General features: G+C 39.0%; 1 protein-coding gene across 2 annotated transcripts in view; it reads right to left on the bottom strand.

The window, feature by feature from the left end:
• ahi1 (Abelson helper integration site 1) overlaps nucleotides 1–13183 on the bottom strand; it is a 191103-nt gene extending 177920 nt beyond the window's left edge. For both annotated transcript variants that reach the window (XM_059982486.1, XM_059982485.1), the window contains exons 1-4: nucleotides 13045–13183; nucleotides 7041–7124; nucleotides 4959–5083; nucleotides 3619–4154 (exon numbers count right to left, since the gene is read on the bottom strand). In XM_059982486.1, the coding sequence (XP_059838469.1) occupies nucleotides 3619–4154; nucleotides 4959–5083; nucleotides 7041–7050 (671 nt within the window). In that variant the 5' untranslated portion in view covers nucleotides 7051–7124; nucleotides 13045–13183. The remainder of the gene's footprint in view (nucleotides 1–3618; nucleotides 4155–4958; nucleotides 5084–7040; nucleotides 7125–13044) is intronic.
• Between the last annotated feature and the right edge of the window lie 841 nt (nucleotides 13184–14024).

A 14024-nucleotide genomic window follows, 5' to 3' on the forward strand; every position in this document is an offset into this window, starting at 1 on the left:
GACTGCTTAGGTGAAATAGATTTATCAAAGTACATACATCTTACCATAAACTACCCCGGAATTCATTTACTTGCAATCATTTACAGGAAAATAAGAAAGACAATAGAATTTTTACAAAAAACTGCACATAAATACTGACCACCAACCAATGTGCAAGACAAATAGTGCAAATAAAATATTAAGAACTTGAGTTTAGAGTCCTTGAAAATGAGTATGTAGGTTGTAGAGCAGTTCAGAACAACAGTGAATAAAGTTATTCACTGCAATTCACTTCAAGAGTCTGATGGCTATAGGGTAATAACTGTTGCTGAATGTGGTGGTGTAGGACAACAGGTTTCTGTACCACTTGCAGACAGTAACAGCAAGAAGAGGTCATGGCCTGGATGATTATTAATATTTTTTTTAATGGTTTTGTTTCACAATGTATTTGAACAAAGTTTTGGAAACAATTAAGTTGAGATGACAATGCAAATCAAGAAGGATTGCTGTTTGATTTTCCATGGACTGTAGATGATAGCTTGACTCAAATGGACAATAACCAGGTTGCCAGATATTCTCTGATCCTTCTTCAACTATTAGCTATTGAAGAAAAACTTGTCAAGTGGCAAGTCAGCTTTTTAACTGAATTATCAAAATACATTATCAAAGTTTATGCAAACAGATTATGCAAAAGTTAAGCACAGAGAAGAGTTAGGCATAGAGACTGTGCTTGGACCAGAGCAATATCTTCTCCCATAGTCCTGGTAGACAGTCAGAGGAACCTACTAGAATACTGGCTCCTTGATGTAGCTCAGTGCACTGCAGTGTAGTTAAGGAATTTGGCTGTCCTTCCTGATACTTAACAAAGCCCATCCCTCAGGTCACAAGTAGTCAAAGATGCCATTGCAATTAAAAAATAAGAACATTCACAAAAAAACCAATAAAAACAGATACCCCTCAGGATAATGACACAGAACATATTTTAAAGAACATACAATTCAAGACCAACAAAGAAAACATTTTCCTTTAAATTAGAGGATTACCCTTTGGTAACAGTGAACAGCTTACACTGTATCTAGTAGGAATTCTTTGAGAAAGAATTGGTGTTACATTCCCTAAATCACAGGTATTACCATTATCATTTGGACCAGCCACACAAATGTTACACAAGGTCACAGGCTAGGTGTCCTACAGGAAGTAATTCAGCAGGTCCTGAAGGAGTGTGCTGAACAGCTGTGTAGAGTTCTCCAGTACATTTTCAATCTGAGTCTCAGCCTGGAAAGGGTCCCAACTGTGTGGAAAACCTTATGTGTGGTCCCAGTACTAAAGAGCCCACCGAAAGTCTTCAACAACTACCATCTAGTAGCCTTGACCTCACACATCCTGAAGATCCTAGAGAGGGGTTGGTCCTGGTTCACCTCTGACCCCAGGCCAGATCAGCCCTTGATCCCCTGTACTTTGCCTACTAGGAGTACATTGGAGATGATGATGCTGTCATCTACCTACTAAGCAGAGCCTTCTCCTCACTGGCTAAGCAGGGCAGCACTGTGAGAATCATGTTTTTTTAAACTTCTCGTATTGTCAATACCACATAGCCCTCGTTGATGGAGGGAAAAGCTTCATTCAATACAGACTGGCACTTCCATTATATCTTGGATAATGGACTACCAGACCAGTAGACCAGTTTGTGTGACTTCAGAGCTGTGTGTCAGACATGGCCATAAGCAGCACTGGGGCTCCACTGGGGACTATATTGCCTCCCTTCCTATTTACCCTGTATACCTCGAACCTTAGCTACAACACAGAGTCATGTCATCTGCAGAAATTTTCTGCTGACTCAGCAATAGTTGGGTGTTTCAAGGGAGGTCAGGAGGGAAAATATAGGGCCCTGGTGGAGGACTTTGTCAAATAGTGCAAGCTTAATTATTTGCAGCTTAACATTAGTTAAGAGCTGATGGTGATGGACTTTAGGAAGACAAAGCCTGTTACTATTGGTGAAGACCTTCAAGTACCTGGGGTGCACCAGGATTACAGACTTGAGTGGAACACCAACACAGAGGCTTGTGTACAAAAAGGGCCAGAGTCATCTCTACTTCCTGAGGAGACTGAGGTCCTTTGAAGTATGCAGGCCTCTCCTTCACATGTTTTACCAGACTGTTGTTGCCAGTATAATAATCCATGTGGTTACAGAGTTAATAAACTGATTAAAGAGGCTGGCTCTGTAATAGGAGTCAAACTGGACACACTGGAGAATGTGGTATAACAAAGGGCCCTACAGAAAACCCTGGCAATTCTGGACAATGTTTCTCACCCTCTGCATGCTACCTTGGCTGAACAGAGGAGCACTTTTAGTATAGATCAAGACAACTGCAACTCTCCAAAGAGAGCTATGAGGTCATTCTTGCCCTTTTCCATTAGGCTCTATAATGAGTCAACTATAGCTAGGGAAGTGATGGCCTCTCTTGTTAGACTGTTTGAGGCAACTCTTTTGTTTTAAAACTATTTTGTGTTTCTCTTCTAATATTTGAATATCTGTGCACTTTTAATGCTACTTTGACACTGTAATTTCCTTTGGGATCAATGAAGTATCTATTTTTTGACATATTCAAGAGATTGTTAGAAGAAACAGTTGCCCAGGAGGTTTAATAATATTCAAGAAACTCAACTGCATCCAGGACAGAACAGCCCAGCACCATTCATTCTCTCCGCTGCTGATGGATAAGGGCTGCACCTGCACTGTAGCTGCACTACAATTATTCATTTGGTAAACTCCATCATCACCTCTCAAACCCATGAGCTCTTATCAATGGGAGCAAGGCCAACAAGCATTCAGAAACATCACCTGCAGTATTTCCTCTGAATCACACATCATCCTTACTTGGACATGAAATGCCATCTGATGATGATCAATCCCAAATCCTGGAACTTGAGGGAATACTTTCACCAAAAGAATTGCAGTTCAATGAAAATTGAGAGATTGGCAATAAGTTCTGCCCTACCTACCAATACAAACCTTGTATTTTAAAATAAAAGGGATCTAGTATGCTATTAATCTAGCACACTTGGAAATTTGGTGATGCCTGACTGGCAGATGCTCATTATCTTATTCCAATCAATATTCTACCACACTCAGTTCCAATTTTTTTGTTCAAAAAAATTAAAGTAGCTGTATAGTAAATTACCCTGAGTTGAAAGGAAGTATGGTAACCAGGAGCCTCACTATGTTAAGGATGGATAGGAAAAAACCAGAATTGTCAACAATTCCTGACAAATGGATAGCAGATAAGAATTTTATTATATGTGGGAATCTGTCTATCCGATTTTCCAACCTTGAAAGGAAGAGCTGTGTAACAGATGCTCTAATAAGAGCCAGATAACCCAAATATGCATACCATGCACATGAAACAATGAACTGATAGACTATTTAAATTTGCCTAAATTATTAACCTGAAGATATTTTATTTCTTTAACTGTAAAAGTAAAACTAATTGTCTGCAATTGTTTCATAAGTTGTTTGTGCAAACACATTTAACAATTGTATGACACAAGTTGCCACTAAATACCATTGGCTTCCAGGGTGACTGCTAAAAATAGAAATACTTGACAAATTACTTGGACACAATTTAGTCACATTCTTACCTTGTTTCCCCCTCATTTCTCAATAATGTTTTTTTCTTCTTTTCCAATTTGCTGGTTAGTATTGAAGATACACGAGAAATTGTTTCCAAAGAACGCTCCTTGATTTTTTGTCTTGTTTTTTTACTGTCGACAGCATCCCTGTCAGCTACCTGTTGCTGATAGGCTTTGATTAATGAATCCACATCATCTGCTAAATTGCTCCTGACCATATTATCAACTAGGCTCTCTTCTTTCAACTTCTTTTTGTCAGATTTTTGTACAGGCATAACAGATTTTGAGCCAGAGCCTTTCCACAAATGTTCCACATCAAATGATTCTTCATTGATTGTCGATTTCTTTTTCTTTTTCTTTCGTTTGCTGGGTTTTTCATCTTCGTGGAGCGCATTGTTGTTAACTTTTTCTGTAACAGAGATCCTAGCATTCAATTTGTTTTTTGAGAAGCGGGGACTGTGTTCTTCTGGATTATATGTATTATTTAAAATAGTTTCATCTTCATTTTCTTTATGGAGATCCAATTTATTCCTTAATGTTTCAAGCTGAGCAGAATATTTAAAAAGTGTATTTTAAAACCAACAGACAAAACTTGGAAAGATGAATTCAACCAGTTCAGCAGTATAAAAGTTCTAAACTTAAAGTAGAAATGAAAAACATCTAAAAATTATAAAAGACTCCAAATACTCAGTGAGTCAGTCAGCAACAGTGATCTCTGTAGAAGCATGATAAACATTCATCTTGACTGCCCTTACAATTCTTTTAACAGTGTTAACATTCCAAACTCCAAGAAGTTCTTGGACAATATCTTAAGATTCCAATTTAAAAGCAGTTATTCTTTAACTGGTAGCAAATTAACTACTTGGGTCTGTAATATATCACACAGCTTATTAATAAAGTTTCTTTCTCCACAAGTACTGATTGCTGAGTATTTTTTTCTATTTATCCACGTATTATTTAACATTTGTACATAGAGTTTTTATTGGCAAGATTAAATCCTGCTTGAACTTTACAAAATGGGCTATTTTTATCCAAATACTCACTACATTTGTGTGAAAAATGTTAACTCTGAATATGTCTAATTGCCATACCTCTTTATATAAAGGGTTGAATACAGAGATTTACTATCACAAAACATTTTGTCGGTATAACACTCAAAACATTTATATGGTTTAAAAATATCAACTGCTAATGCTTCATCCTATTAGTGGCTGAACAGAAAACAGATCCATTTGGAAGGGATAAAGATTTAGAACTTATCAAACCTATAAATAACATCAATTATCAACATCATTCAAAAATAAAAACAAACAGAATTAAAGAATGCCTCATTAGAAACGTGCGCTCACCACAATACTCTCTTGGGAAGGCAAACTTTTCTTTTTTGATTTCTTTTTTTCAGCAGCTAAAGTAGAATAGCTTCTAAAGGCTTCTTCAAACTGAGCCTTGGTCTTTGCCTTAGCCTCACTTTCACCTACAAGACAAATCAGAATGACAAAAACAATAAAAAAGAAGTTGGCTATACATTGCTACTGAAAAAACAAGTGTCCTACAGGAACAAAATAAAACATCAGGAGACAAAAATCTTTGCATTTTATAGTACTCATCTGTTTTTATATAGAGAGAAATAGTCACAAAAATCTTATTTTGCTTCAAAAAATCTTTCAAACAGTATTACTGAAAATTTCAATTTACTGAGTGAAAATTATTTGTCATCTACAGTTAAAATTAGATGAATTATTACTGTCTACAAGTATTAAATTTTTACCCATTTGCAAATTTCATAGTCTGAATGATATATTGACTGATGAATGTTTTAATATGATTTATCTCCTTGATTTAGTTTACATTTGTTAATGATCTATATTTGGATATTATTTATTTCAACTTTTCATTTTACCCAGGATCTTTTCCTCACTTCTGCCCAACTTTAGTTGATCTCAGGTTCACAGAAGAAACACATAATTACAGGAAAAAATGGACAGAACCATTGCAGAAACAACCCACATCATCCTGGTAATTATAGTTCTACACTGTAGTCATTGAGTCTGTCCTGTGCACCTCCATCACTGTGTGGTTTGGAGCCGCCACCAAGCAGGATAGAACCAGACTACAGCGCACAGTGAAGACTGCCGAGCGCATCATTGGAGCCTCCCTGCCCTCTACTGTGGACCTGTACTCTTCCAGGTTGAAGAGGAGGGCAGGGAACATCATAAAGGACTCCTTCCATCCTGCGCACGGACTGTTTGAACTGCTTCCATCTGGTAGGCGCTTCAGATCCCTCCAGACTAAGACTAATAGGCACTGGGGAAGTTTTTTCCCTACTGCGGTCACTTTGCTGAACAGTTAACTGCCGGTTAACTGTCGGCTAACTATTACTTGGATTGCACTACCTGTATCTATAATCTATATTTTCATTTATATTTATCATTATTATTGTTATGAGCAAAGAGACAACATCTGCCAGAAGTAAATTCTTGTATGTGTACAGGTACTTGGCGATTAAAGTCTGATTCTGATTCTGATAAGCACAATATAACTTTTTAGATCACCTTTCTGGATTAAGCAGATATTTTCATGAAAGGACTTCAGCAAACTATATAGTATATTATAACATTGTGGTCACCATTACTAATACCGATTGTTTATTTCCGATGACTTAGTTAGCATCATATTGGGATTAGAATTTGTCTCCCGATTAACATAGTGCAAGTTTGTTTTTCAACAGCCCCTCTAGGCAAGCAGTAAAGGACTGTTATGAAAGAAGATGTATGGACAATTCATTTTTTTCATATGTAGATCACTATTCTTCTCCCCCAGTTCAGCCTAGACCAAAGCAGTATTTATTGAATAACAAATTGCTGTTGGAGTTGATTCAGCTCGTATTCACTCTTATCTAGTTCAAGCTAAAACTTTATCTGGATTTACATTTCAAGGGCCACATGTCAGTGGATAAACAAAATAAAAATAGAGCTGTGGAAAATGGCCTTCTGGGATTGGAAACAAAATATGATGTTAGAACACAACATAGAAAGCCAAGCCTGCACTTTAGCTGGCAGCCATTAAGAGCAATATTAAATGCTAAATTGTAAGAGTGTTCAAGTCCCGAGCACTGAAATCCTTTATAAATAAAATAGATGCTGCAAACACTCAAATTAGACGTCACCTGTGAATAGAAAAAGGTTCATGTTAATCAGCTTTCAGCAGAACTCACATCATCCTGATGAGCTCAGTTAATTAAAAGTGAAAAGGAGTTGACTTCTGCTTCCTTTCCAAACAAAAAATAATTACATCTGCAATGGATAAGCAAACTTGTAATTTCCAGATAACCCAAGATAAATGAACCCAATACATATTTCAAGAACAATCTACTTCCATTTAAAATTAAGATTTTTTTTTCATAATCTATGTCAGTTTTGTCTATACTCTACCTGCAGGCATCTTTCTCAATACCGTGCTTGGAAGTCTTCCTTATTCACTACATCCTCATTTAATAACTTTAGCTGACAGCCAACCTAAAACAAGTAGTAAGAGGAGTAAAGTAAGGCACTTATGATGATGCAACAAAGGATAAAGTTGTTATCCAACAGATGCAATAAAAAGTTTACTTGTTACCTCAAATTAGTGTTGATTTTTCATATCCATATGATCCCCAATTTCTACAAGTCATCTAAGATTAAAACTTTTGGGTATACATATCAGATTCACAAAATAAAAACAAAGAATACTGGATATACTAATAGATAAAGCTGCATCTACAGATAATGAAATAATTTCAGTCAATGATATTTCATCAGAATTTAGAAAAGTTTAACAAAACAAATTTGAAACAACTTTTCCAAAATTAGGAAACACACACAGAGGGCATTACAAGAATCCAACCAAAAGATAATGGTTTCAATGAATTATTGTGGAACAAATCTTGACATGTACATCTTGCCACTTTCCACTAATGCTCTGTCAGTAGATTGGGAAAGATTGTTAACAAGATCCACTGGTTCTTAAACTACTGACAGAAAGAGCAACTTAAATATTTGGTAGGTATAACTTTCATCCAGGATAAGACTTCTTTGAAATATTCAAATACAAGATGGCATAGCTTTAAGTTGAGAAGGAAAAAGACTGAAGATGTGCAGGGCAAGTTTTTCTAAATAACAGCCATATGTGCTTTGACTGTGCTGCCGGGGTAGTAGTTAAAGCAAATATTATAGGTGCATTCAAAAGGCTTTTAGATTGGCACGTTTATACAGGGAACGGAGGGATATAGATCAGGTGCATGCACAAGGGATTTTAATTTGGCATCAGACATTGTGGGCCAAAGAGTTTGTTCCTGTGCAATACTGTATTGTTCTATGTTAACTAGAACTGCACATTACTCCCTTTCCTTGTCCTCATTTCCCATCGTATTTAGGTTTCTTGAGCAGGAAAAAAAAAACAAATGAATGTAACACAAGTTAACGAAAATTGGCAATGTTTAAATTTTATTTGCAACCAAAGGTAGATTTAGATACTCCCACTATTTCAACTGGATGTGATCATTTTGAAAATACATTGACAAATGTCCTTACAACTATCAATACAACTGTATTCAGTAATTTGAAAGCATTGTCTTATGGAGATTAAAGATTCCCATTTCAAAGCAGAATGACCAAACTAATTTGACATATCTTATCCATCCTTTAAATATACACAATGTAACTAATTTCAGAATACTTGTAAAACATTTTCTAAATGAGGTAGCATAGAGAAGGATTGCAGTAATCTGAAGATTGTCCTATGGGCTACTTTAAGCTCATTAACAATCAATACTTATCCCTTTGCAAAATAAGACAATTGCAAGAGTAACAAGCCAGACCTAATGATGTTTAGCAAAATGAGCTTTTAATAGCATCATAATATTAAGGTTACAAAATAGTTTAACATCAGTAAAACCTAACAGCATAAATGGTTGTCATGCTTCAATTCTAATGAGCTTAACACCATTTATGCACACTTGGAAAAGGAGAATAAAACTACACTTGTGCAAATCCCACTGCATCTGGTGGCTCTGTGATCTTTGTTGCAGAGGCTGATGTCAGAAAACCCTTGAAGGGAATACACGTTTGCAAGGCATCAGGTCTTGATGGTGTGTGTACCTGACAGTGTACTGAAAACCTATGCCAATGAACTGGCAGGATTGCTCAAGGACATTTTCAACCTCACTGCTGCAGCCTGACGTTTCCAACTACTTCAAAGGCACTGGTGCCCAAGAAGAGCAGGATGCACTGCCTCAATGACTATCACCCAATAGCAGTGACATCTACTGTGATGAGGTGCTCTGAGAAGTATGTAATAACTAGAATTAACTTCTGCCTGAGTAAGGACCCAAACCCATTGCAATTTGCCTACTGCCACAGTCTCAGCAGATGCAATCTAATTGGTTCTCCATTCGGCCTTGGACTATCTGGACAACAGCAATAACTATGTCAGGCTGTTGTTTACTGGTTACAGCTCTACATTCAACACCATCTTCCCCTCAATACTCATCAACAAGCTTCAAAACCTAGGCTTTGGTACAACTGAATTTGTGACTTACTTATTGGGAGATCACATCTGCGAAGATTGGTGATATCTCCTTTTCACTATCAATACAGGCACACCTCAAGGATGCATACTTAGCCAACTGCTCTACTCTCTCCACACTTATGACTTTGTGGCTAGGCACAGCTCAAATGCCATCTATAAATTCATATTGACATCACTGTTGCTGGCAGATTCTCAGATGGTGACAAAGTGGTGTACAGGAATGAGATAGATCGGCTCATTGAGTGGTGTTTCAACAACCTTGCACTCAACACTAGTAAGACCAACTAATTAATTCTGAATATCAGAAAGGGGGGGAAAAAAACAGAAGAACAGACACACCAGTTCTCATTAAGGAGTCAGCAGCTTCAAGATCCTGGGCATCAACATTTCAGAGACTTTAATGTTGGCCCAAAATATTGCTGCAATCATGAAAAGGGCACGCCAGTGGCTATACTTCACTCGCAGTTTGAGGTGATTTGGTATGTCACCAAAGACTCCAAGAAATTTCCACTCATGTACAAGGCAAAGCATTCTGACAGGTTACATCACAGCCTGGCATAGAGACTCCAATCGAAAGAGGCTGTAGATGGTTGTGGATTCAACCCAATTCCATCATGGCCACAAACCTCCTCACCATCGAGGACATTTTCAAAAGGCAGTGCCTCAAGATGGCATCTATCATTAAAGACCATCATCCAGGACATCTTCTCTTATTATTACTATCTTGAAGGTGATATAGGAAACGGAAAATACACAGTAAACATCTTAGGAACAGCTTCTTCTCCTCCACCATCAGATTTCTGAACAGTCCATAAACCCATGAACACTGCCTCAATAAGTATATTTTAATTATTGTAACTTAATATTCTGTCTTCTGCTGTATTGTTGCCACAAGACACACTTCACAATATTTGTCAGTGAAAATTAGCTCGATTCCAAAACATCTGACATACTTTACTGGTTCATCATATAGAAAATATGTAGAAAATCTACTCTTATAAAGACAAGCAGAGTATTTGTGAATAAAATACTATTATTCATGGCCATTAAATAACTTTGCTCTTCTATCTTTCATTGCTATCAATAGACAGAGACAGATGCAACCTACAACACAAATTCCTGGACTAGTAATCCCAAACCCTGGATAAACAATCCAGACGTCAATTCAAATCCCACTATTGAAACTGTGGAATTTAAGTTGAACATGTCATAAGTACTGATGGTTATAAGCCTATCAAAAAAAAAAATCTGGCTCACTAACATCTTCAAGAGGAAGAAATTTGCCTACTTGGTCTGGATTATATGACCTGACTTCAAATCAACTCAATATACTTGATCCATAAAATGACCAGTGAAATGGCCCAATAAGCAACTCAGTTATTGCCACCACTTTCCCAGGGCAAATACGGTGCACTAAACTTGCCAGTGACGTCCAGATCATGGCAAACATGGTCTTTGCAGACCAGCCATAAGCATAGTACAAACTGAAGACCATGGAGATCACCACTACCACACATGCTAGCCATTTCTGCAACCTTGCCCTGGTTTGCCAACAATAGATTATCGCAGGCTTAATAGCTTCGTTGATGCCCTCAAATGTAACTACAGGAAACATACTAAAGAAATTAAATTTCTATATTCAACTGACTTGGATTAGCAAATAGGCATCTTCAAAATATATGAAGTCCTCCTTTAGATCTCAAATTACCATTAAGGGCAGCAGATACAAGTTTAAACCCTACAAATGCCACAGTATTTCAGGGACAAGAGATTCTGCAGATACTGTAAACTGAGCAACACATACAAAATGTGAGTGAAACAGTCCTTTTGGGCCAAGATCCAAAATCTCTACAGATGTACCATGGAGAGCACTCTAACTGGCTGCATCACCACCTGGCATGCAGGGGGGTTGGTGGGGGGGGAGCTACTGCAAAGGTTTGATATCAGTTGCAGAGTTGTAAACTTAGTCAGCTCCATCATGGGCATTAGCCTCTGTAGTATCCAGGACATCTTCAAGGAGCGATGTCTCATAAAAGCGGCTTCCATCATTAAGGACCCCAATCACCCAGTTCTCATTGCTACCATCAGGTAGGAGATACAGAAGCCTGAAGGCACACACTCAGTGATTCAGGTACAGCTTCTTCCCCTCTGTCAATTCAATCTTGTTCTATATCATATATTGCAACGTATTGCTGCCACAAAGACAACAAATTTCACGACATATGCCAGTGATATTAAACCTCATTCTGATTCTGACACTTTATCAGGACTGGAGGACTGGAAAGGAAAAGGGCAGAAACCAGAATAAAGGGGAAGGGGAAGCAGAAGGGGGGAAAACACAGCTAGGGGTCACTGGTGAGAAAGGGAAGGCAGGTTTGTGGGTGAGGGGGTATGAAAGGGAATGATGTGAACAGCTGGGAGATGAAAGGTAGAAGAGGCAAAGGATTGAAGGCAGAATCTGATAGGAGAGGACTGTAGATCAATGAATAAACTTGAGGAATCAGAAGGTAGATGATGGATATGTTGCGAGGGTAGGGAAGGAAAGGAAAACACATCTCCCTCACCACTATTCAAGACCCTAAACAATCCTTCCAGGTGAGGTGGTGCTTCAGCTGCAAGCCTGTCAGTATCATTGTGAGACTCAAGGAGCTCACTTTGCCAAGCACCTTTGCTTGGTTCACTGCAACAGTCAAGATCTGCCAAAGGCCACCCTTTTCAATTCCACTTACCATCAACATGTTTATCCACAGCTTCCTCTACTGCTACAAGGAGGGCAGACACAGGTTGGAAAAGCAACACCTCATGTTCTATTATGGTGGTTTTCAACCAGACATCAATATTGACTTCACCAACTTCTGGTAACCACTCCCCTTTGTCTTTCCTCATTCCTTCCCTTCCCCACAACCTGACCACTGCCTCTTGATGAAGTGATATGGACTGACCATTTTCTTCCAAAGATGCTGCTGAGTTTCTCTTAACAATTTGTTTTGCCCCTCTAGGTTCTCAGAGGTTTTGAATTATCCAGTGAACTTGGTATTACTCAATAAGTTCACCCTGATAGCTAGGCTAATCAGCAATCTCAAATTTTCAAAAGTGTCTACTTTGCCAATTTCACCTTTACTTTTATGAACAAAAAGAATCACTTGTCTAAAGCATACTAAATGTTAGCTGTTAGATTTATTTCCCCTTCTCCTTTCCCCAGTTTCTCATTTGTTTCCGACACTACTGTTTCTGTTTACCCATTTTAAATAATGGAAATAATAGCGGAAAAAAATCATAAACAGAAAAGAAAAGCAATACTTCTGGTATCTTCCCGGTACACAAGGTGTCAGTGGAACAGTTTGCACAAAAGAGGGTAAAACGGCGTTTCCATGTAGGTGGCATTCGACCGAATTATCCTTTTATGGGCTCTGTAGAAAAAGGAGTCGCAGAATTTGGGTATCTACCCTTATTTAGTTTTGGTTGATTATAAAATTAAACAGAAACTAACTGAAGCGCAAAAGAACCCGTGTTCTAAAATAAATAGAAGGGTCGGTGGACTGAAAAGAAACGAGTACAACGTGACTCGGATGTCCATCCAAATGGTTCCGTCAGGTCGCATTGACAGCTTCACCTGGTGATCACTTCTATAGATGCTAGGAACAGCAAAGTCGCTGCAAATCACAACAATTACAAAATGTACTTTATTTATCCATCACTAAAGTCCCTGCCACAGCACCTCGAGCTATATTTTAACTGGAAGCGCAGACTGCGCACGGGCAGAGTCCGAGGAGTTTCCTGGTAAGAGCGGCCTAGCAACGCTGAAGCCGCCTCCTGGCAACCATCACAAACCCGGCGGGCAGTACTAATGGCGCTGACTCGGGTACTAACCTGTGTGGAGAGGCCGCCAGTCAGGACTCACTGCGGCCTCGACTGCGTGGCTCCGGTTCCAGCGCGGTCTCATTAACGGCCCGGCCCGGCCCGGCTCCGCTTGTGCGCGGCGGCGCTGGAAAGGGTGAAGCGTTTCCAATGCGTCACTGTTACCCTGAGACCCGTCCGCCAATCACAGGCTCCATGCAGGGGTCTGAGCACGCCCACTGACTTTTCATAACTTTCAGCTTCGGAAGCACGAGTTCTGGCAGCCTGCCTAAGCTGGAAAGCAGTTGAGAGCTATAGTAACTGTAGAATTGGCACTGGTACTGCTTTCTTTGTCACGTGTTCCGAGATACAGTGAAAAGCTTTTCATCGATCAGTTCATTACACGGTGCGTTGAGATAGAACAGGGTAAAGTATTAGCAGAATGTAGAATAAAGTGCAACAGCTACAAAGTAAGCGTAGTGTAGGATAAAACGAGTCGGATTGTAAGGACGAATACATCCCATCCTATTATTCAATAGTCTCATAACAGCGAGATAAAGGCATGATGATATGTTATTTCAGGCTTTTATAGGGAGAGTGGAGGATGTCTGGAACGGGCTTGGTCTTCGGTTATGTTGGCTTTAGAGAGGTAGCGAAAAGCTACATTGTGCTGGTCGAAATGTAGCCTCGCCTTCCAACACAATGTCCCTGGCCCTGCGGGTCATAGATCTTGTACACGTGGAGATAATTTTTGGTACCGATGAATGAGTGAATAGAAATAGACGGAGAAATGAGACCTGGGGCAGCAGGTCAGACTTGAGTAGTACAGTAAGGTGGGGGGGGGGGGGGGGGAGGAGGAACCAAGTGCTTAATCCAATATTTTATCCTTTGGCCAAACCCTATCACTGGGCTGGAACCTCTGATAGTTGAATTGCCCTCTTCTTCAGTTACTGTATCTCAAGTCCTCAATGGGCATTAGATCACAAGCTATTTCTTCCCCAGGCCCAATCCTA

Source organism: Hypanus sabinus, chromosome 10 (assembly GCF_030144855.1).
Source record: "Hypanus sabinus isolate sHypSab1 chromosome 10, sHypSab1.hap1, whole genome shotgun sequence".
Classification (NCBI taxonomy): domain Eukaryota; kingdom Metazoa; phylum Chordata; class Chondrichthyes; order Myliobatiformes; family Dasyatidae; genus Hypanus; species Hypanus sabinus.